The following is a 26,217-nucleotide window of genomic DNA, read 5'->3' on the forward strand; positions in this document are numbered from 1 at the left end:
ACATCAGAGATTATAAACATCAAATATTAGAGCTGCATGTACTTGCCATAAACAATTTAAAATTTAAGATTTCTTATAAAAGAAAAGCTCAAAGGAACAGTGGTGTTATATACGTCCAATGGTAAATACTACAACTGAGACAAACTTGTTCATATTCAGAACTTATTTGGAAACAGAGATGTTAATCCAGTATAAGATGCATATAAAGGCAGTGATTTTTTAATCAAAACACTTGGCAATTCAATACTATAGAGATACCTTCAATTTAGGACCTCCCCATATCATAAAACGGAGCAAGCCAGTTTTGTGAAATTCGTCCCTGCATTTCCAAAGTGTTCAAATAATAAGTCAGGAAAGCAAAAACTCGTGTTATCAGCACCCAAGCAAAATCCCCATTAATGCCAGTGCTATCCCAGCAAGTTTTTTGTTTTACTGCAAAAGGTATATATGCTCTAAAATATCTACCACTTGGAATGGACAATTCAGTCCAGAACAAAACACAGCTAGATCTGGATTAGACAGATGCAACCCATACATGGCAACTGCCACAAGATGACACTTTAGGACAGGAATAAAAAAAAAAGTACTGAACAATGGAATGTGGTTCAAAATATCTAACTATATAATTTTCTATATGTAGAAGTAAAAGGTTTCTGTAAAAAATTATTTCAAACATTGACATTTAATGACAGCTGACTGGCAAGTCTTTGGTTGTGTCTCATCCTAAACTCTATATTGCACAACTCTGGAATTCATTCAATGTGCACTCAAGTAAGAGATAAGTGTGCTATGTGCTCAGATACTTGCCTGCTATTAACAGGAAGATTCCCGCCACTGAGTTTTAGAACCCACAGCATCAACAGAATCACCATGCAGGCACCTACATCTGGTTACGACACAAGCAACTTAAGACTTCTGTTGGCAAATAAATTATATGCCTATAGCTAGGGGCCAATCCTATATAACCTTAACTAACCCACAAAATCAGACAAACTTATGCCAAGGTTGTAATTGTGATACACAAGGCAGATACTATTTTTCATTTCATATCCTTTCACAATTAGGGCCCTTAAATAATAAAAATAAGTAAGTAAACAGATGCTAAAACCAGCCAAACTAGTCATATTTGACTTCCTAATACCATACCATAATATTCCTATTCCTCCCCTTCTCTAGTGACTTCTTAATCTCTCCTTCTCTACTACATTCAAACCAAGTCTTCCACCATATCCCCAAGTCCTCCCTATGTCCCCCAACTAAAGTGAGGACACACTAGGACAGGTTCCAAACTACACGTGTTCTACACTGGACAGTGAGAAACCAAAGGCAGAGGATAACCGAGCTCATAACTCAAACCTCTTCCTTACTCAGCACTCATCCTTCCCATCCAGTTGCTCTAAAAAATAGTCAAGAACTTAATTACTCTTGGCATACATACCTCTCTATCAAATCTTGCAATAATCTCTATTTACTAGAATGGTAGGCAACTGCATAACTTATTTTCGATAGAAAATCAAGTTAAAAGCTATTCTTTTTTGAAATAAAGAAACAGTCAAAAGATCTAGCTGCTATGTCGCAAAGAACATACCTTACACTGCACAGAAATGGAAGAGAAAATAGTGTCTTATTTCACTAGTACTACATCCCAAAATAATCTGAGCAGACCAAGAAAGATCAATGAATTAAAATTAAGATGCAAGCATAAAATGGAAGTATTTTTAAACAAGAACAACAACAAAAAAAAATCAATGAAAAAGTTAAAAATAATAAAAGATAAAAATAGATCAAATTCTTCCCATGAGTCATTTTTAGCATAGCATTCTGAGGGGGAAAAACCACCTTTATACATCAGCAAACCGACTTCTAATTAAACTCTTTAAAATCCCATAAGATGATGTTCCTCAGGTAAAGAAACTGAGCCATTTGATTCAGTGAAATCATCCAGGTGAAAAGCCATCTTTTCCAAGAATATCTTACTAAGGTTTAGCCTTCACAGCAATCTTAACGCCCTCCCGCAGAAAAGGGTAACGCTCTGGGTAAATGAAACCTGAAGATTAAGAACATTCCTTTCGGTCTTTTACTTCAAAGCTTATCATCTGTGGAAGTCGGAGAACCATCCCACAGTATTAAAGCATACACCATTCTTCTGAGTTATTTCATTAACTTCTGATTTTGCATTCAAAATTTGGAAAAAAAACCCTGCCTCTTGCCTCTCCAATGTTTTAAAAACTCACACAAAACATTACAAGACTACCTACAGAGAAACAGTGATGGACACGACATGCAAACAGCTATCAAACCTGAAAAGAAAGAGAAGTAGAAAAAACCCCAACATTTGTTTGCCCCTGTCTAATCTAATTTGTAATTATCTAAGCTGACAGTTACTAAAATATTCCATAAAATATAGAGTATTTTATAATACATAATGTAAATAATAAAACACAGTTAAGAATGAATGTTAGAGAATGCCTCTAAAAAGGGGGGGGGAGGGGGGGAAGAAATTAGGAGAACTAGGGCATACACTTCCATAGCCAAGGGAAAGATAAATAAAAAGATGGCTTTCTTTCAGCCATTGTGTTTTGTGTCACAAAAGTATCTATCTGTGCTGTGCAGCATTCTACTGTTATGGTGTGGAAACTTGCGTATCAGCTTAGGGAATTAAATGACTCAGGACATAAATGGCTGAAAAACAGAATACTGACATAAGAAATGAATAATGAATGATGAAGCAGTAAATGATACAACGTGATGAGGATCAAATGCATGAGTGATTTGGGGTGACATTTTTAGAAGACATACGGACAAGAAATCAGTAGAGGTGGGGGGACAACATGATTCCAACCCATGGAAGGAAGTAGTGTGCTCAAGACACTTAAAAAAAAAATTAGACAGTTAAAAAAGCCTGTCCAAAATGGAATGAAAAATGTTGAGGGAAAATGTGATCAAATTGTCAACCCAAAAGTGGGAGAAGAAGAAAGACTGAAGTGAGAGTCTCCATTTTGGACTTGGAAAAGCTAGAAGTGAATGCTTAAATTTCACATTCAAGTTGTCTATAAGCAACTCAGTAACAAACGGACAATATGAAACACATCTAAAATGAAAAAGATTAGATAATGCATTGACTGTAAGACTTTGAATATTCTCAGAAAAAATAAATTCTACACATGAGAGAAATGAAAGACATCCGTAAGGGACAAATAAAGCCCAGGATGAATCCCGCACTCTCTGAAAGGAAACAGACTGTTTGCAAAGCAGCAAAGGAAACAAAGCAGCAAAGCCAAGCCGCAAAGGAAACAGTCTGTTTGCCATCACTCACAGATGCAGCAAGTTGATTTGTCAGTTTCCAAGCGGGAAAGCAGAATGGTGAACATGACAGAATGGGTGCCCACATGACCCAAAACCACCATGGCTGTCACCAAACCACATTGTTATGCCTCTGGAAGACACATGCTTTAGATCAGTTCATCCAAAGACAGTAATAGAAGGCAGAACGTTCTCTTGGAGCAGTTTTGCTTTGTCAGCTGGAAGAAAAGGAAAACCAACACGATCCAGAACTCGTCAACTGACCAAAAGGGGGGAGGCAATTCCCAAGAGTCACAAGTATATGCTCCTGTTAAATACTGAGCATTTACTGAAGTGCTCCTGGAGGATAAGAATTTATACTGTCACCTATTTCATTTCTTCTTCTACACGAGACGATATACAGGAGTTATCAGTATTACAAAGAAATGGAAAAGAATATGAAATACTGAAAGCATCTGTGGTCAGAGGCAATGCTTCAAGGCCACTCCACATAAAGTGAACTAGCATGGTTCTGGATTTGATCTGCTCAGTCACTGTTTTTCAGAAAATCAATGGTGATTTCTGCATGGCAATTTCAAAAATTTATTTGAGAAAGCGAATTTAAACCCAAGAGGGGTTAGAGCACAATGATATTTAACAGAACTTAAGAGATTCCCAGTCATTTGAAAAAGCCATATTAATTCTGCCAACTATTTCAAACATCACAGTAGAAAGCACTGCTCCCAGTTTCTCCTTTGCTTAATACGTTAACTGGTTAGAATTTCTTTTAATTGTTTGCACATGCATGCGAAGGCAGGAAAGAGGCCCAGCACACCTGCTTATGCCATTAGCGTGTACTGCTTCTGCTAATAGACAGGAAAGATGATCCTTATTATGCCGGTGCTTCTATACCTCTCAGATGTCACAGAAACAATACTGTCATATACATAGGGCTCTTCTCAGCACTGAGTTTCTGATACTGCTAATAGTGCTGGCACTGTGAAGTAAGTATTACTCTTCTTCGTAAAGGTGAGCACAAGAAATCCAGTCAGTAGTCCAAGTGCTCCTGGAGTTTGGAGGCACACGATATCATTAGGAAGGTGTGCATTTTCATTTGAGAATTTCATATAAATAACTCAAAACTAGTCACTGATTTCACATTAAAAAATTGATTAAAATAATAAAGACACACCTGACAAATATTGGTACTATGATAATTTCTTTATTGTGTAAAAAGTCTGCAGATGTTGTTTTGTGTTGTAATTATTAGAGGGCCAAATGTGAAGAACTTAAAGATACTTTGATTTTTGTAGATCTGTAAATCTCACATTTCTTCTCTGAAATAGCATATATTTGATTTTTGTTTCCCTGACTGACCTGCAGCTACGGTGACTGCTCTACAAAGACACGTAGCTACATGAAATACACAGCAAAGAGAGCCAGTATAAGATTACAACCATGTTTTAATTGTCTCCTATCTAAATTCTTCAGGCATTTTCATTTTTATCTTATGTCACCCTATAGTTGACACACTAGTATTAATGATATACTTTCACAGTTTTACCTTTTATCAAACTATGGTTCATTGATACATATCACACATACCAAAAACTTTCTAACCCTAACCCTGTCACTCATGCAGCCTTTAACATATACTTGTTAATGAGAATCTAAAGACAAAAAATTAAAAGAAATCAGTAAATACTAGAATGCTATGGAATCATTCTGAACAAAGATGTCATGGCAAGGAGTCATTTTGTTAGTACAGAACAGAAGATGACTCTGATATCAAACGTAAGCAGAGCAGAACACTCTCAGAAAACAGAATTGAGAAAACTTCCACAACTACCAAAAAAGTAACCTAATGAAAGGTCACTGCGCTATCAAGAGCATGCAAAAAGCAAACTATAGATTTTCAAAAGCCTGAGAAAAAAAACCACACAGGTTGAAACTACACAGATAATGTGATCTCTCTCCTGTTAAACACAAACCATGACCATTTTGGTAAGATAGCGATTTTTAATCCATGATGTTGCCCAATCCTTATTAAGAGTTCAAGGTTATAAACATCCTTTGCCATTGAAAAAGTTACAATCAAGCCAGTTGCAGAAAAATCCCTTCGACTTCCTTTGCTTTGTTAAAAGGCAGAAAAAAATATTCTATTAATGGCACCACACAGGCATAAAATTATTTTAAATAAAGGTAGGGACAGCTATATAGACACCAGATGGCACACTTGCTCAATGCAGATCAAAGTGAGTACCTTAAATGATACATATCACTACTATTCAAAATATATCTCTGAAATAATTATTTAATTTTCCGGAAAGCTGGCAGTAATAAAAAGGGAACTGCCAGACAAAAAGAAACAGCCGTAAATCAAAATATGATTATAAAGAGAAACAAGTCATCCATGAAGCTTAATTACACAGAATTATAATTTTCCCCTATTTTTTTTTTTAGTTTCCGTTCTCTTAAGAACTTTTACTTTCTAGAAAAGCAAAAATTTTGCAACATTCCTGCTGTCAAGCTATAGTATCACGGAATCTGGCAATTAACTTGAAACTACTGTTTCTAAGATTTAAACATATCACAGAATTTGAGAACTAGCAGGATTGCTTTCTATCCTTTGTAACACGAATTTCCTCCAAAGCACACACGTTTGGAGAACTGAAACAGAAGCAGGAGGGCAAAAAGGCCAGAAAAAGTCAGTTTGCAAATGCTGCTAAAACAAGTGATTATTTTCTGGAAAACTGAACTTAAATGCACTTATTTGCAGAAGTGATAGATATGCTAGTTACCTTTTCTTACAGACATATCAATATTTACACCATTGGAATACCATTTGGAATATGTCCATCTCTTCGTGCCTTTGCTACATCAAAAAGAACTGATCTTCCATCTATGGGTTTTTTTCCCCCGCTTTCTTAAAAAAACAACCACACAAAACAATCCCCAAATCCCAAACAAAAAAAACAAAATGCAAAACTCTGATATACTCCATTTGCTTCAAGCATTGTGGAAGAGCTGCATGAATTTATCTTATGTCCGTCCTTTCTAAATTTGATCTCAAGCCAAAAGAAAGGAGTCCTATACTATCATGTATTCATCTATTTGGTAAGCTGATTGATCTAGTTTTTATGTTTGTATTAACATGTCATAGACTCAATTGAGCTTTTACATTCAGTGATGAAGAAAAAAAAAAAGTATTTTACAACGTTCTTTAAAACCTTAAGTTTTAGGAAGCTGAGTAACTCTTGATTATTTTTTTCTAGAGCATTAATGTTTAGTTGACAGCAATTTCTTTTAAGTTGAATATGTCAAAAACACTACTATTAGACTACTGTGCTTTAAAGAGTCTTCCAGGTACTTATTTAGAAATCATATTTAAATGAGTTGACCAATCATTGACAATGCTAATTAAAATTATGACTGATAAGTATAGATAAGTGTTTTAAAATTATTTGCTGTTTTTATGAAGCACTGATACTTACACTCAAATTGGAATTGATGTTCTGTTTTCCTCCTGTAGCCATCTTTTATTCAAAACTTGTATCTATGACATCACATAATTAAGTTACACAATGGATGTTTGGAAAACACTTCGGTGGAAATGCTTCAGTTAAATACAAGATAACAATCCTGTTTATCTTTTAATATACTTGGTAAGAAAAAAAATAATCACTTCTCTGCTATCTTTTCCTATTTGAAACAAAAGCAAGAAATAATAATCTATTCTAAATAACAGTATTTATTTGTAAAACAAAAGCAGTATACACAACAACTCCCTGTGCTAAAATCAGTTTGTAAGTGCTTTGTCAGTTGGTTTTCTTTATTATTATTATTTTTTAAAACTAATCTACTTAGACTATAGTCCCTCAGGCACAGATTTGTTTTCTTCCATGTTCCGAAGAATGAACAGCATGGTGTTGGCTAATCATTCTTTCCCCAAAACCCAGACTTTTTACTGCTAAACAGAAAAATCCCTGTCTGTTCATTTGGATTTTATACAATGTAATTATAGAAAAAAGCTATCAGATTTTCAGGTTTTAGATAACAAAAATAAGTTCGGTATCAGGTGGTTTTATTTAAATCCCTCAACAAACTATTCAGTTCCCAAAATGCCTTTACAAAAAGCCTTTTTCACCTTTATAACACTGGGTAGATACATCCTTTTCAATAAAAAGGAATCAAAAATGGAATTTCCACACAAAAAAACCCATACCACTCTCTAATATGCTCATTACCAGGATCTGACAGCATTGTTGGAGGATGGAATATTCAACAACACAAACACTACTTAACTTCAAAGGATACACCAGAATTACAGGAAAAAGCGTCCCCTACCACCTCTTATAGCACACAGCTAGCCCCAGCTGCGCAACACTGCTTTAGAAGATGTGCATGTATGTGACATTTCTTACAGAAACTCCATTACACTTCCAGATGATAGCACATACAGCAGGTAAAGCATACTTCATGGAATTATAAAGTAAAGAAATTCACTGAAATATACTTCAGAGAATTTTTTTCAGGGGACAAAAGGAGAACACTTATTTTGCAAAAATATGACACCAGACTAACAAAATTATTTTAGCAATGACGTCTTAGATAAACAATAACCTTTGTGTTCTTTTTTATTCGAAGAGAGCAAATGAAGTTGGCAATTTGTTAAAAGCTGGGTTTTGTAAATATGGATCATCTCATAAAGGCTCTGAAAAACAGAACATACATAGTTGAGTAGATGAAAAGCATTAATCTCTCAACTTACTGCTGTAAAGCATTATCCATATCTCTTTAAAGACTTTCCAAATAAGCAAACTATTGTACAATTTTAATCTTTATAATAAAAATATCCTTTTTTTTACAGAAAAAACTGTACAGTTCTGAAGAGCAAATGTTAAAAAACATCTTCAGATTTTTAACAAATATTAAAAAAATTTCAGACATCTGGTTTATGCAGATTAGCTATTGATTTCTATTAGCTATTAGCTAATCATTAGCTATTAATTTCTCTGAAATTAGCAGCAGAAATAATGATTTGTGAAGCTTATACAAGTATGAAATTGGAATTATAAAGATTACAGATTTTTAAATAAAGCTAGTTTAAAGAGTTATGCACTGAAATTCAGAAAATGGTTTAAAAGATCACTACATATGGCTTGAAATGTATAAGCATAAACAATGAATTAAATTCTGTCCACAAATACAGCCCCTATACAACAGATTAAAGTATAAAGGCCTAATGTCTTGTCTATTTACATTCATTTATGATTTGTACAGACCCTGACTCAGAGTAGTATTCTGATATGTTTAAATTTACCCTTGTGCATTTAGGTATATTCTCTTACATGGTCTTTCTTAAGCAGCTGAAAATCAGAAAGGTCATCTTGTACACTTCAGTTACATTTTAATACACAATATGATAGGCGCTCTCTCCAAAACAATGCAGTCCAAATGGCTGGACTTTCTCTCTGTCCTCCCATTTTCTGTGAAACAGCTGCTCTTCTTGATATAAATAGCCTCCAAAGTATTTGAAAGCTAAGAGATGGAAATACTAGAGAGCACTCACAGGGTTGTTTTAAAAAGCTTACACAGCATTAGGATGCAAAATACTGCCCTGACACACAATTAACGCAGAGAACTGTACAAGGGAGAAGCACTGTCCTGACTCTGAATAACCTGCTTCAGGTCTTACTTCTCTCACTCTTCCAAATCATAGAAGGAAACTGAGTCTCCGGTATCACACAGAAGCTGTGAACACTAGTGTACTGCAGTTGCCACAGGTCTCTGGCCATCACTGTTCTGATGTAAGATTAGACTGAATTAAGATTTGAGCAATGTAGTCCCTAAGAGAAAACCTGAGTTTTCATTAAAGTCTCACCTTCCTCTCCATGAGTTGGAAAATTAATATCCCTCACACCTCTTCCCAGCCAGGAATTAGTTATGAGCCAAGCTTTTTGCACAAACAGACTGAAGATAGGAAGAAAAGGCACTTCATTCAAAATAATGCAGAGCATCCCACTCTAAATCTCGGCTAAGAGTATTCTGACACAGATGTAAGGCTAAGTACTTAAGAGACTTAAGATGAGAAAAACCTGAAAAGAACTGTTAAGTTCATAACGAAAAAGAAGGAGGAGAAATAGTATGGGTTGCAGAAGTTAAAATTAGATGTCATTATTTCTCGCAATAATGCAAAACATAAGGAAATTGTAAGGTTACGTTTAAAGCAGAAAAAACCCACCATTATTTTCTTTAAAAAACAATTTATCCCTGCAAAAGAAAATCCACAACATTAATGAATTCAGGCACTTTGAAGGATAACAAAAAGAAATTAAAAAAAAAAAATTGCAAGACTTAAGTACATATCCATAATTAGATTGGATGAGGAACAATGGTAAAATTATGAATACTTCTAAAAGGGTCTTTTACTCTTCATAGTACACCCCAAGCAGACAGAAATTAGAAAAAAAATTACTACGAATAAGGAAAAAAAGCAATTTTTCAGGAAAGTGGGTATCCTTTATCATCTTTGAAATCAGTGTTACCAAATAGGAGCTGCAGGACAAGCTGATCGCAAAATATCAATTCTGAAAGTACAATTTCACATGAAACATTTTTTTTCATATAGTTAACATATAGGCTTAGTTGATCATATGCATTTATATAAAATGTCTTACAGATACCAGCTATTATTGTCATCAGTAACACCTAATGCAACTTTATCAAAATAAAATATTAGGGCTTACCCACAATTTCTGTCAACAAAGGAAGGAAGAGTTAACTATGATAAACCACTACAACGAAATCCAAACATGTAAGATGCATTCTGTTCTCTTAGGTATGTGGAAAAACCCCCTTCTGTCAATTATATCAATTCAAGATAAATTTATGCAAAACAAATAGAAATTCCCTTAAGAGCAACAGATACACAATTCAACAGTCTTATAATTGCTCTTGTTGATTATAACTGTAAGCAAGGCTGATTATACACTGTTAGCTAAGCAGGCTTGCCAATTCCTTCCAAAATAAAACTAGATTGAATAAAACATGCCCCACGATACAAAGTACACTGAGAAGAGAGCACTGTGAAGTAAGTATATTTTCAAATTGTTAATTTTTTCTTCTTTCTTTTAAACTATTTTAAAGGATTTGAGCAATGAGGACACAAAGGACAGAACAAGTATCTGGTCATTGTTGTTGAAATGCACCACATAGATGTTCTCTGTGTAGTCAGACTCAACTTCATATGAGAAGTTGTTCAAAGGTCAGTTTTTTTCCCCTCAAATAAACAGATAGCCCCAGACCTAATGAATCAAAAAGCGTTCTCTTCCTAAAAAACCAAACCAAAACAAACAAGCAACAAAAACTAACACCAGCTTTCCTGGGTTCATAGCAAAGGTGAGTGGGAATCCCATACTGCCAGGAAGTATCTATTAAGTCTTCAGAGGTCTGTTATCTTCATTTTGTTATACAGCCTAAGTGCACCAAGATCATGAAAGAGTTGAAATAAAGGAATTCAGCCTAGTTCAGAGGAAGAAATCCAGCAGGTGTCAAGGGTTTGAACCTTCTGTTCCATAGTTAAGTAGAAGACAGTAAGAAATAAAAAAGCCAAACCAAAACAAAAAAAAACCAAAAACCACCACCTGACAGCTACGGGAAAGCTAGAAGAGTGGAGATAACTTTGACAGAGGAGCCCTGCCCACAGGGCAGCAAAGATGATATCTTGCAAATCTGTATGTTGTAGAAAAGCAGACAACTGGAGACAACCGAAACAGCCGAAAAATTCAAGCAGAGGAACAAAGTCTTTCTTAGATTGGTAGCACTAATTCTTCCACAGTGCAATGCTGTACCATGCCAACATACTAGTCTACTCAAAGTAAATTTAATCTCTATATTACATACCACAATGTGTGTGGATATACTAACACGTGAGGTGCCAAATCACCAATGTGGCACCAGTGTAGCACATCACAGTGTCACAGTGTGAGGGAAACACTTCAGAGCAATCAGACTTCTCTCCATTTAGCACAGAAGCAGCTTGGCAGTTATTACATGGGCCTTAGAGCAAACCAATCTTGTCTTCCATAGATTTCTGTACAATGCTTTATATCACTCTTTTGTCTGTTACTACTATGAATGTCTTTCCTGCAATACTTTTAGTTCTCTTTAGTCCCATAATCATGAATCCCTACCCCCTAATACCACTACATAAGGTATAAAAAGAGGGAAGAGAGAGAAAGAAGAAAAAGGAGAGAGGAGATGCAAAGGGTTCAGTAAGCAGGAACACCAGATAAGTCTTCTTTCTGTGTGAACAACAGCATGACGACAGTCGTTCAACCTACCCAGACAGCTGTAAGAACCTATATGTTCTTACACATAGGGAAGAAGGGAACTTTCCCTCGATAAGAAAGAAAAAAAGTTTCTCCCCTACAGAGAGGTTCTCAATTATTCACAAAATTTAATTTTGGATTACTCACACTCCTAATAGTTTGAGCTAAATTAATCAGTTTGGCTTGAGTCATTCTTAAAGTTCTTAGTCATAGACCAGGAAAAGGAAGTCATCAGGTAAATCAAAGCTGTGGCCCAAACAGTCCAAATATATTGAAATGTAATTAAAGCAAACATTTAAGGTTAGGTCAGGAAAATACTTGCTTAATCCTATCAGTGTGTACTCAGAAGAGTTAAGTATGGTATCTGCCAGTACAAGCGTAAAAAGTCTGGAAAGCCCTGTGAGGAAAATAAAGTTATGCTGCATGAGAGATGAAGTATGCCTAACCCTAATGTGAGAGGGTTTAAGTATTTCCTAATACTAAGAAGTATATTGGAGATGAACCACTAGTTTATATATAATTACTACTCATGTCCAAAGGGTCATGGGAACACTACTCATTCTCTAAACTGGACCTAAAAGCCCTTTGATACTTTTATGTACAGTTTATATGTGATGTGACACATCACACATGAAAAACCTTCTTTTATGAACAAGTAGGACAGCTAAATTTTAAGGATTAGAGCACAGTGATTAATAAAAAAGTTCTACTTTCAAATGAAAGAAAGATGCTAAATATTTCATAAGTACAGGAAGCAAGAGCTTTTGCTTCTCTTCTCTAAAAACTATCCACCAGGGAAGTTTGAGAAAACATACAATGACTAGTAAGACTAGGAAGCTAAACAAACTGAAATAACAGGGTCTTGTGATAGTCACAAAATGTGCAGTCCGTCAGTAGGTTGCCTGTACATAAGGAAATGACTATTACTTTACAGCTGTAATTGATAATTCGATATATTTAAATCTTTAAATACAAGAACAAAGTGTCCTTACTACTAAGGTGAAGAACAGCTGTAAAGGCTAAGTTTAAGTGCAAAGTGAATTCTACCGTTTTCTTCAATTAACAGAGGACTTTGTGACCCAGGTAAAAGGAAAAGCTTGTATAGCTCTTCAGTTCAGTACCGTGTTTCCCAGCTTTTTACTTTAGCAAAACTATGTATTTAACACAAGTAATAAAGCATGAAACAGAAGAAAGGGTATTTATAACAAAAACAGAACATCAATCAAATTGAAATCCCGCAATTCAAAGTGTCAAAAACGTAAGTCATCTTAAACAAAATTATTATGAATATGAGCTGCATAACAATAATTCAACCATTGTTTACCGTGTTTCTGATTGGAATTTTCTTCGGTTCTGGTGGCACATCCTGAGGAACAAATTTCACTGGTTCTTTAATCTGTCTCCTTGATCTTTTGGTCCCATCTGGTAAGGTTTCCATGGCGATATCAGCCTCCATGTCACTGCTACCTGCCTGGTCACACTCTGAGCACTGCCTGCAAAGTGGAAGATTTTCTATTTAAAACTGCAGTCACAAAAGCAGAAAAAGAAACATATTGAAGTGTTTGGGTTTAAAATAAATTAAAAAGTCAGGAAACCCAATGGACACCTAAAGAAGTCCCTCAAACCTACGATATTTTGAGCAACTAAGCAAAAAACGAGCAAGACATTCTTATTGCTGGGTTTTTTTCTGACAGTATTTAAAATTTGAAAACCAAGACTTTGAAAGTAGGATTTAATCTTCAAGAAAGATGCACCCTATTTCACTGTTTGCATCCTACCATATCCCCATTTTTAATGGTGCCCACTGATCTGTAATCTATTCATTATTGTAACTGCTGCTGCAGTTTAATCTTTACAATGACACGCTGCTGAATTCATTCTGATGAGAGCACTCTTTAGTGGCAGGGATTTAGAAGACATGTCTGTTATGAAAATCCATTTTAAAATGTATTTTCTAAGGGAGTGGGCTTTAAATCTGAAAAAAATAGTTAAGAGACAATTAAAGATACAGAAGTGGAGACATATATTAACAAACTTTGAACACCAAGTTGAAAAAAAATGCCTATTGAGTTTTTGAAAAAGTACAAAATCACAATCAGAACTTCAAAAGTGAACAGATGCTAAGGCACTGCTATTAGCAAGCTCCATGACAGAATTAACAAGATGGGAATTCATCAAGTTTTGTTCTTATTTGCAGAAAATACTTATCTTATGCAAAGTCATAAATGCGGATGTTAACTAAAAATATGTTAATGAAAACTTAAAAATTATAGCCACTGATAAGAGCTGGTTTTTTAATTCCTTCTCACATTACACTTCCAATTCAAAAAACTATAAATTCTTTCAAACAAATTCCAATTCATCACTGTTCTCATATTAAACATGTCCTTTTTATAATACCAACTAAAAAAAAAAAAAAAAAAAATCAACATTATGTTCTGCTATTAATTGGAATTAACAGGGATACATACATTAAAAGTTATCTAAACAAAGAAGCAAATTTGCTTTGGAAGGATACAAACAAAAAACACGTATTTAATTATGTAAAGTTTAATGTTAATACACACTTGTGACAAGAGGCATACCGATCCTGTATCTAAACAAAAGCACAAACTCAGGTACATATGTTGTGTCTGAGCTGATTTCTTCAAATGTACATGTTCAACAGGAGTAGTTTTTCTCCTGTGAACTTCAGTAAGGGCTAACACAATATCAACTCTACCAACTTTCCATGTTTTCTGATTCTTTCAAACTAATTCAAGCAGTATAATCTCAGATCTCTCCTGGCTATACCAGAAGATAACAGCAGTCATCATGGTCCAGACAGACCAGTGGCTACCAAGCCAAAATAGAGGGGATCTAATCCTGGATTGGGTAACTTACAGTGTAACCGTGGCTAAGTCAACACCCTTCTCTTTCATTTTTTCCATATGTAAAATAAAGATAATTGTGGCTACATTATAATGTTACGAAGATTTATCACTTCTTATCTCTAAAGCACTTGTGACCACAGGAAACAGGACACATGCTAGTGCTAGTAGCATTTACTGGTCTAGAAAAGCAGAAGTACTACAGGGTAGATTGCAGGAAAGATAAGTCTCTCCCCTCCCTCATATAAGCATGGAGACTTTATTAGTAGCCAAAACACAAGGAAGTCAGTTGATGCAGTTTTTATACTTTGCAAATGGTTTTGGGCCAGCATACAAGTGTGTAATACTCTATTCTTCCTTCTCTTCACAAATCTCGGTTCGCTACAGACATAGTACCTGTTAACACTTCTAGGCCTCTTTAGGACACTAAAATATAAAACCAATAGAAAAATATAAGGTATAATATAGAAAATGCTACTTTTTACAGTTATATGTTTGCATAAATTTGTGTGCATATACACACACAAATATGTATACACATGCACTTAAGTAAATAAACAAAGGCACACAGACCAAACTACTATTATTGTAAGATTTTATGCAGAAAGGCTCCCCAATGATGTAACAGGAGAGAAGCTCTATAGATAACAGCATTCCCTCAAAATTTTGTGTGTCTGCTTAGCTAAAGGTTACTTTGTGTTCTTTACTTTTATATGATGCACTGTCTTCAAGTTGCCCAACTCAAAACTCCAAGGAGATTTTCTGTTTGGTAAGCATCAGAGAGCACAGCCCTCCATAATATCGCAGCATCAGTCATGTCATTAATTTATGTAATGGGAAGCACAACTGAAAGTACTTACTATGATCTGCTTATGCAGATGTAAGCAATAGCTATGAAAGTGTTCAAAAATACTGTGACGAGCAATTCTTACAAAGAGTTTATTTTCCCCATTATTATGGTAAAAATATGTACTATGTATAAATTCAAAAATACACATTCTACACCTAAAGAGCTGCATTAAAAAATAGGAAGTTTTTATAAGACAAAAAAATAGTTGTATGATTTTACAGCAATATTTAGAGTTGGGAATCCAGTCTCTTGGCTCTACCACCTATGATTTAAATAATTCCTGTTCTTTAGCTCTGCGCTATTAGAAGGGAAAGACACTGTTTTTCTGCTATGTACGTTCAGACAGTTGTACAGAAGATAACTACGCAGATCAGTAAAGTACTTTAGTTTCATTAGGGCCCTATTTAAATATAAATAAAAAGTATTTTAACTTTGATGTTAGTGAGGAAGACAAACATCTCTGCCAACAGATGAGGTACTGCATGCAAGTTCCTGAAATTCCATTTTTACGACCGAGCTTGCTCTGAAACAGGTGGTGTAAGTGTCACAGCAATCAAAATTAGAAAAAAAAATAGATCTACAGAAAGAAAGCTGCAAAATCACAGTATGATGGAGGGGGGTGTGAATCACAGAATCACAAAACTTCACAAATACAACAAAGGTGAGGGAAAAAAGGAAAGTTATAAACGTGAACTTACAAGCAACCTCTTGATTTACTGGAATAGCCTCTACTATCACAGGCAACCACATCTTATCAACCCTATTACAAAGCAGTCAAGCTTCAACTATAAAGTAGTTTTCTTGTTAGCTCCCATAGGGCCCACAGAAAAGCTATTACAGACACACACTCCTCTGACTTGGAAACAATCTCCTAACTTTCAGCTCCTATTATGGTTTATTTCAACATGGTTCTTGAATTTAAAGAACTCTTTTCCCATTCTGCTGCTTAATCCGAATATATTCATAGAAAGCAGCCATGTAACTCTGCTTCCTTTTGGCCACACTACAGTCATGCTCATTTAATTTTCCTTCTTCAAAGACAACCAGTGAATAGAGAACCTACCTCAACAGGTCACCTTTCCAACTATTCCAACAATCTTTGACTACCTCTAAATTAGCAAGCATTGCAATGCAGCACAAGCAAATTAACAGGAGAAACGGTGTCAAAGATTCAACTTCTGTACACAGGTTTTGTTTTGCTTTTAGTCTGGACTTGCCTAATCTAGACTCACAGAGAAAATCAGTAGTAGGCAATAATATGCCTATGACTAAAATGTGCTTACTACTAAAAATTACTGGAAATGTTTGATCCATGAAGAAATCTCAGTGATGATTTGAAACCTTTTAGTCATACAGAAAGGCTTTGATTAAGTGCTAACAACCTACAGAAGAAAAAAAGCTGCATGGTTTTGTTGTGTTTTCAATCTGACTTGGTACAAGAACCAATGGTACCAGAGACAACTTCCCATCTCACAAAGCAAATGGATCTTCTCAACTCACTAGCAAAAGACAAGAAAAGCAAGTGAAAAGGAACACGCATTATTAATTTTCAAAAATTATTAATGGTCCAGGCTAACACCAAAACACTGTTTTTGTGTAACTGCATGATGCAAATGTTTCTGCACTGACTGGTGGTGAATAGATTTTTGAGCATGGGCAGCTTCAAGAAACGTGTGAACCTATAATGGAGCTTTACTTCAGGGCTTTAATAAGCGCTCAAAGATGAAATAGTGCTTTCTGTTTATGAAGTTCTAGAAACTGATAGCATGAGGCCTTTAACCTAAAAATTTACAAAGTGAAAAAGTGAACACCTACATCACTAAGAAAACAAGGAGGGGAGGGATAGTTTAGAGATGGGGTGGTTTTTTGGTGAAGTGGCAATGAAAACTGTAGAGAGAAAAACCCTGTTACTTCCCAAAACATGTAACGCAAACAACAACATTATGCTGCTTCCTTATGCTGCAGCTTTACACATCAAAAAAAATCTAAATGCTCTTTAACCGATGGGCCTGGCACATGGAAATTTGTGAAATGATGATGAGAAAAGCTGAAGAAACACTGAACACCACTGCTTTATAAATGAAAGGTCATGAAGTTGAAGATCTCACAAATAGGGCTCAAAGCCAACATACTGGTAAACTCAACATTAATCTGTTTTTATTTTTGAAATTTTAATAACAAAGCAAACAACATCTTTGCTATATGAGACACAAAACCAGATAAAAACATACAAAAATATTTTATTGAAAATATGTTATTGAAAAGGTAACACTACAAAAATCAGGAAAAAATTGAAGTTTTGTTCAATTATCACATTATAGATGAATTAGACTGCCTTAACTGTGTTATGGTTATACTTTCAGAGTGGCTTGTGTGACGAAAATACAAAGGACTCAGTCTGAACAAAACAGTCGTTCTTATAATCACAGCTGGGCATTAGGCCGGAAGAGGATTTAGAAGAAACCAGCATCCTCTGCACACAGTGCCTACTGTGAAAAGAGTAAATTTAAATCTTCTGTGCTGAGTGAACACCACTACAGTGCTTCCAGAAAACAGTTCTGCCCTCAGTGGTTAAAAAGGAAAACTGTACAGTTGTTAGTTAAGAGTTTGACTTGTTTTTAATTAGGAGGAAACAGGTCTCATAGACATACTCTGTGATAAATCACTTCTTGCAATGTTAGCAAAGAATTAAACCACTCTGCACTTCAGAAACATGGACTATAGCTTTAAGATGACACCTATGCTCTGGTAATTTGAATAAATCACACGTGTTGAATGATGTACTGTAAGTGGAAAAAAGGAGGACTGTTCCTATTCTGGAGATAAAAGACAGTATATATGAACCAAAAATAGTTTGTCAAAGAGCTTCAAAGAGCATCTTTCGGACAGTAAAGGTACTGAAAATTTGCCATTTGCAACAACCCAAACATCCTTCAATTAGGACAAGTGACAAATACATAAAAATTTATGTTATATGCAATATTCTATTGCACTTACACTTATATAAAAGTTAATAATTTTATATCATTATCGAATGACTCAGGATGAAATAACAAACAAACAAAAACCATGTGCTGGATCAGTACTGAATGAGTGGGGTCAGGAATATGAATGAATGTCCAGATACTGAATGAGCATTCATGGGACTACTGCTCAGGAATGCCACAGCTCATTCAGTCCTGTGCCCAATACTCCCCACAGCAGAGTTACCACTGAAATAACTTGGCCTTCCAGAACAAAAATAAAAACCACCAAGCCTAATATGAGCATTATTCCTTGTTTGGTTCATCTCAGTCCCCAGCATTTCATACGCTACCAGAAGTTATCACTGTTTTTCAGCAATCTCATTTCAACAGAAAGAGCTAGTCCCCGTTGGTAGCTGCCAAGTATTTTGTCAATATTTTACAATCAGATTTTGATTCATTGTATTGTCTGTCAACACTAGTGCATTGCTTTTGTATCAGTTCAGATCATCCTCTACCAGGAAAATACAGTTCCCAGTCCATCCAGAATGGGCAGGAGCATAAAAGCACACAGGTTGTCAGAGAGAATGACAAGACTTAATTTTATAACATGTGAATCAAAAGAATATTCTAGTGTTTAATCAACAGGATTTCTAAGAAACTGAAAATTTCCAAATTTTTAAATAAAAGTATGCCACAGCATTTTACTCTATGATTAGAACTGCTGGTCTACTTTGAAAGTACCACATCAAAACAGGCAGAAATTAATGCTTTCATGTTTTATTACATAAAATAGTTGTTATGCTCTTCCTCTCAAATCCATTTGAAATGAGGACAGGCTTTGAACTTACTATGGTACAAACAATTTCTTTTTATAATATTCAAGATGTATAAATGTTACCTTGGAGAAAACTGTCAGGCCTCCGAACGGGGAAATTCTTAGTGTTAAATGCTTGAAACCAGTTTCTAATAAGCTGTGAGACACTGGTGCTCACCAGGTCTAAACTCTTACTATGATTTCACTAAGACTAAAATCATTAACTCCTTTTAATGTTTAGAAACACTGAGATAACTAATTATAATTTGTGCTTTCTTTAACAAATTAGCTTTTAAATATCGAAAAGATTTAATTTTTTTTTTCTTACCATTACATGTAATAGTGGATTTAGTTAAACAATTTCAAAATCCTTTTTTGTATACTGCAATTTAAATTTCTATTAAATCCTGAGCATGAAATGGACAAAAGTATAACTATTATCTATGTAGCATCACACACATAAGCTGAATCATTTGGCATCCTCAAACACAGCATAAAATATGAAGCATGTGGAATAAACTCATGCTAAACTACCCAATGTTTAAATAAGTATGTATGGATAAAGTGTATGACTCTAATCATCAAACCTTTTGCTAAGGCTCAAGTTAGCAATTATGAATAAATCATTAGCAATGATAATGGAATAGAAAGTAAAAATTAAGAAACAATTATTTTTAACTGTTTCCTGCTTACTATTTTAAAAGAGGACTGAAGTCAACATTTTGAACCACTTTATTTAAAGTCTTTCAACCTGCCTAACGTTTCAAGGAATTTCCCACTATACCCATTTTCTTACTTTATCTTTTTGCATAAGTTCCCATTATATCCTATACAAATATCTGAAAAGTACATGGCCCCCGTACAAAAAAAAAAAAAAAAAATTGCACCTTTCTTCATAGCTTAATCAAAAGATTAAAATTGTATTCAAAACAGCAGGGGGGGAAAAACCTGCTGAACTCAAACCTAGATTAAGGGTCCGTTCTATATGCTCTCTACTGATCGCAAAAAGAATACATAAAGGCATGTTCAATGATGAAAAGAATGCAATCAATACAGCTCAATTTGTCTGCTGTAATCTCACACTCCAGATTATGCCTTAGCTAATTAGAAGTAAAAGTGAAGTGTGTGATCTGAGATATAATTGAAGCATGAAATTCACAACAAAGATAAGTTATAGCTTTGAAATAAAAGTGTTTTACTACCTAACCTGACCTATTCTGCCTCTAACACCTACTGAGAATTGCAGTCTTACATCTTTTGGACTGATGGCTTTTAGTGAGCCTTTTCAACTTGGTTAAAAAGCCGAACAAAAATCAAGAACCTCCTGTGCAAGTGCAGAAGCTACCAAGAAAATAAAAATGCTTCCATGTAACATAACTACTTGGTAAATTTGACCAAAGAGCTCTGAACGCCCTTGAAATAATGAAGTGTCCAAAATCACAGACTACATTAAATAATTAAAGGAAAATTAAGTTCAGAAAAATATTAGTGATGGTGAAAACCTTTCTGAGATTTTCAGCTTTTAAAGGAAATCTCTATTAATTTACTAACTAAATATACTGGAGTAAATCCAGTTTTGTCACGTTAAGATACAAAAAAAAGAGAGAGCTCCCATTTAATATATTGGCCATCTTGCTCTGCCCACAATCATCAAAACTACACAAAAAGATGACTTAAGTAAATGTTTTATAGAAGTTTTTAAAAAATAAGAAAAAGAATTGAGACATATGAAGAACAACAGAAACCAAGTTTTCTCAATTAGAATAGTTTTACTGTATTTTTAGAAGGAATTCTTATACTACTGTATTTTTAGAAGGAATTCTTATACTACTGTATTTTTAGAAGGAATTCTTATACTATTCTGATTTGGTACCTTAACATTCAGACAAGGTGATGATGATTCCTGGAGCTGCTGTACACTAACTTCCTGCCAGATAAAAACTGCTTCTGAATAACTACTTCTAACACATTTCAGAGCAGTTTAGAAACATACAGAACGCTAACACAACACAGCAGCACACTAATGTTATGACAGTTTGGAAAGTAGCATCTTTACCAGGTTATCAGTTCTCCATTGTACCACTTAGCTTTTGTTCTGCTTCACTGGCACAAAAAGAACTTTAATTCATGGAATTGTAACTGCAGTAAGTACGGTTATGCATATGCTTCTGCCATTGCAGATTTGAGTCATCAGACAGGAGTAAACCCAACTGATTTCCCATTTTGCAATAAACTAATCTACTACTTATAAGTTTATTTTTAAGTATTTACAAGTATTTTCCTCAAGATCTGGACAGAGTTGCATAACTGTGTCCTAAGATAAACAGAAGACCAAGTCTTTCATCTCCTGAAAGCAGCTTATAGTTTCCTACTATTATTATATAGCAGCATTAATAATCACAAATGAACTCAAAAGCTAAGAAAATTAAAGCTATAATCTATTTCTACCCAGTGGCTAACAATGAGAAAATCTTTACAACTTTTTTTTTTACCTTGAAATATCACTGCTAATAACCCGAAAATAAAGTAACTCAGTTCAAACTGCATTATAGCAATGTCTAAAACACTTAGAATTTGCAAGTTGATTCACGTTTATGTCCTACTTTAAAGTACAGAGATAGCACAAGACAATACATCAACTGCATTCTTACCAGTAACTGTTCTTGGTCTTCCTTGGCATCCTTGTAAGAGGTGGATCCAGGCAACCAAGATGATAATGGAGTTTACAAGTATCACACAGTAGCAGTAGGTGTTGATCATGGTTCTTCTTGCAAATTCCACAACTTTTAATGTAGGTAGTAGAAAAGCATTATAATTACATTTGAAATCATAAAGAATAAACAATACATCCCAGCACATTCCCCAGTTTCAATACAAACACGTGGCAACTTCAATCTGAATGCATCATTTAAGTGCATAATTACTTTTTAAGGAGCTTCTACCTATATACAGTAAAGCATAAAAGGCACCTAGTATAGTTAACTTAACAATAAAATGGCTTTCAATCTAATTTTTTGAGGACTTCTAACCAGTAAGTAATCACTTGATACTTCAACAAAATGTACCAGTTGCAAATGGAAAAAATACTACCTGTGCCATCCAAACACTTAAATAGAAAATTATGCTGCTATTATCCATCTTAACAATCATATGCTTATTTTAATAATGCAAGCACACTGAAATAGGTCTGTGCTGCTGTTACGTTGGGCAATGTATCAACTCATCAGAGTTTCCTTTTTATTGTTATTATTTTACTGGAATTGAAATTCTAGTTATTTCAAAAAGATCAGGTGTTCATTGATTCCATTATAAAATGGGAGGAACTAAATGTCTGGATTTGAATGAAACAGAACTAGTAAAGCATGACTCCTACTATTTGCGTATACGTCTAAATTGCCAAATCCCCAGCCCACTGCTATGTTCTCAAGATTTCCACCTCTCACAGCACTAGAATTAACTTTTGCTTATGTAACCCATCTTCTCCATTTAGCCTGCTAGCTGGGCAAGATATTCCCCACTTGCTGTGGCTGGAGGCCTGGCTGCTGCTCTCTATATAAGCGACAGACCGTGCCACTTCTCAGCTGGTGGCAAGAGAAGAGGATTCAAGACAATATGTGTATTTTGCACAGTCATGCCCTGGGATCCTACTATATGTTCCACTGTTAGGCTTAGTTAAAACCCAGTCAGTAGCTTCACAACTTACAGAGGAGGGGAAAAGTGGAACAATGAGAGTAAGTGAAAACATTTTCTTTTCTTGGGAATTAACAGAAATAGAAGTAGGGAAATTTAAAACACAAGATATCCCAAAGCATTTGACAACCCATGAGCAAAAAGTAAAAATTCTTATATGACAAGTGTTTTATGCACCCAGCCACTGTGACTAAGCAGCAGCAGCACTATGCACAAAATCATCAACACAGATGATTGCATTCAAAAGACAAGATGACCAGTTAAAAATTTTCACATCACAGAGACAAAGGACTCTTCTATTTCAGCTGTAAAGAGTTACCTTTGTACTTAAAGCACTGCTGTCAAATTAGCAAAAAAACCCCAAGCCTTACTGATGTGTGCTAAGGTGAAGAACTGATTACTATTCAACTTAGCCTTCAGAAGTAAGTAAAACGTATAGACAACTCTGAAGCATTTTGTTAATCAAAACCGAAGCAAACAATTTTAACACTTTTGTGAAACTATAACTTACTAGATACTGTATCTATTCTGTCAAGACTTCATTACTTGCCTATAAAGTACAGCTGGAAGTGTAGATGTCTTTTGTGTTCCTCCTTCCTTTTTACTTGGTTTCCTTTCCTTAGGAGCACGTAAAATTGCTGGTATGTTCAATTTCTATTGGATTTGAACAAATGCAGTACATGTGAGTCTTGAGACTTTTAAACAATACCACTCCAGTCTCAACGCATGAAGAACAAGACTCAAATTATGAGTGGGAAATTGCTTAGCTTGCTATTTTACAGACAGGAGCAACTACAGATGCTTATCCCAGTATGATTTTGTAATATAAAGTAATATTATACTCATTTTTTCAATTCAATAAATAAAAAACACATTGAATACTGGCTTTTAAAATGTTTCTTCAAGCTTCAAATAGAGATGGACAAGGATGCATTTGTCTAGGCAGCTGAAACAAGCAAAGGCAAATTCACGAAACTGACAGAAGAATACTGAGGCAGTTTATTTTCCCCAACATCCCTGCTACACTGGTGCTCGATAGGTTAATTAGAAAAATTATCTTATTGGACCAAGCCCTCCACAAAGCAGACGAGATTCTCTTTGGGTTTCTACTAATCTGCAGTACGCTAGCTTCTCAGACAGCAACCATCTATCAAAGTCATTTCTCAGCAGCCCTGTGGGTCTGCATCTGTTCAACAAACTGGAAAAAAAAAAAAAAAGTCATGCAAGCTGTGTAAACGAATTCTACTCAACTTTTCTTCTTCTTTTTTTTTTTTTTTTAATTTAGTAACATTTGCACCAGGAAATATATTTGTGACTACTTACTCAAAGCTTTCTTAAAAAAGAGGGAGAAAAATTATCTTGATTCAAGATATATATCATGTGAGAATCCTTCTTCACAAGTAGAAAAGACAGGCAGACTAATAGAACTAGAAAAAGCTAGCATACCTTAAGAACTACTACCGCATAAAGAAAGGGGAAGCTTCATTTTCTGAACAGCAGCACAAAGTCAGCAGTACCAAAGGGCACGACAAAATTGTGACCTAACTGTATGGCTGCATTTTCACAATGAACAGTTTTTTCAATCTTCCTTAAAATCATAATTGGAAATCATTTCAGTCTCTCTCTGACATATAAAATGTCCATTGCCATTTAATACCTTTGACACAAAACACATATCAAAACACTGCAAGAATCTACACTTCTCTCTTTTCCCCGTGTGTATCAATGAGAACAAAGATAATTGCTGGCAACAGGAAGTAATCCAAACCTTCTCTTCTCCTAGATATTTATATTCATTTGACCAAAATATTCTGCTCTGACCAGCTAAAAACCATCGCATACATACTGTAGTTTTAAAGATTTATATCTTATAAAAGCCATAAAGAGTTACCATATCATTTGAAGCCTACAGTAACTAAAGACAATGTGGAGACAAAAATGGTAGTATTAACTCATGCTTCACGTTAAGGTTCATCACAAATGACAGGTCAATCAGTTATACTAAATGAAAGAATTTTGCAAACAAGATCGCTATTACAACAACAAAATTAAGCTACAGGTTCCCTGTAGGTGGTTTGCAGAAGTCTAGGTATTTCAATCAGGAAACATTATCCCCAGAGTAAAGCCTGGGTCCGATCAAATCAATTTATTCAGCCATGGAAGTGAGAGACAGAAACAAAAAGGCCTATTCTTGGAAAACCAGGTCTGCCTGTAACTATAAGGGGGGGGAGGGGGGGAACAACCAACCTGTCCAATGATTCTACCCAGCAGAGCCCAAATGCCTTGCCCTTCATTTCGCAGTTTTCCATTCAAATTTTGTAGCTCTTCCAAGGACTCACACAGCTGAAAAATTAAAGAAAAAAAAAAATCAACAGGAATGAAACCCATTAAGAGTTATTTAATAAAATTTATTCAACCTCTTACCTATCTAGCGTGCATTACTTTATTGTGGGATTAAAAAAAATAATGGAACTCATGTCAATATAGCTGAGACCAGTGCAATTATTCAGCAATTTAATAGAACTAAGACGAACACCTGGGCAGCCACCTGTTGTAAAAAAGATCTGAAGCATTGCAGCATGAAAATAAGGTTTCATAAAGTCAATTAGAAAGCAAAACTAAAATACAGCAACATCTTGTATGTGTTTTCCACACTACTTAAGCGGCAAGATTATAATAAGTAACCATATAAATGAATTATTGCCCTATATTGCCATACCAAAGAACACTCGCTCACTCTCATAGAAAGAGATACCATTTATTAAAGCATGCAAGCAGTAAACAAGGTTTTTTTCTTCTAGAAGTAAAAGTTAGTTACCACCCAGCATATACAATCTAATAATTTGGTTAAAAGCCCCACGCACAATCTCCTTCCCCTTTATCATCTCTGGGCAGTTCACAAGGACCTGCTGCTTCACTTCTGTATGTTCTCATTAAAAACACATACCCAACAGTTTAAGAATTAATAGCAACACTATTTTTTGTCCTCACTAACCATCACTTGATAGGTTGCTGAATTCAGCAAGAATTGCAGCATGTCATCTGTCACAAAAGATATAGTATTTCTATGTTCCATTTCAAAATATTTAAAGATTAAAATAAAGAAATAATTTAGTAAAAATGCAATTAAACCACAAAATGTTTTTTTTAACCGTGATGATGAGTTAATAAAAAATTACATTAGCAACATTTTGGAGGAGCAATGCCATCATTTATGGGCTCCAAATTTCCTAGACTCAAACAAAACACGCAGAGGACACTATGGGTGTGTGAACACTGATTACTTCAGCCTGGAAAATTAGCCAAGTCATTAAACCTAGGATGAACACAACTGGAGTTGGAGTTGACATAAATAAATAAATATCACACTGACAATCCTAGATTCTCAATTATCAAGTAGGGTTCCAAGCAC

The 26,217-nt window shown here is 34.9% G+C and overlaps 1 protein-coding gene across 1 annotated transcript in view; it reads right to left on the reverse strand.

Annotated features, from left to right (window-relative positions):
- PHF14 (PHD finger protein 14) overlaps window positions 1-26,217 on the reverse strand; it is a 175,875-nt gene that overhangs the window by 103,683 nt on the left and 45,975 nt on the right. Inside the window, exons 11-14 of the mRNA XM_050891828.1 lie at window positions 25,053-25,148; window positions 23,356-23,459; window positions 21,767-21,898; window positions 12,940-13,108 (exon numbers count right to left, since the gene is read on the reverse strand). Coding sequence (XP_050747785.1) covers window positions 12,940-13,108; window positions 21,767-21,898; window positions 23,356-23,459; window positions 25,053-25,148 — 501 coding nt within the window. The remainder of the gene's footprint in view (window positions 1-12,939; window positions 13,109-21,766; window positions 21,899-23,355; window positions 23,460-25,052; window positions 25,149-26,217) is intronic.

Source organism: Gymnogyps californianus, chromosome 2, assembly GCF_018139145.2.
Source record: "Gymnogyps californianus isolate 813 chromosome 2, ASM1813914v2, whole genome shotgun sequence".
Taxonomy (NCBI): domain Eukaryota; kingdom Metazoa; phylum Chordata; class Aves; order Accipitriformes; family Cathartidae; genus Gymnogyps; species Gymnogyps californianus.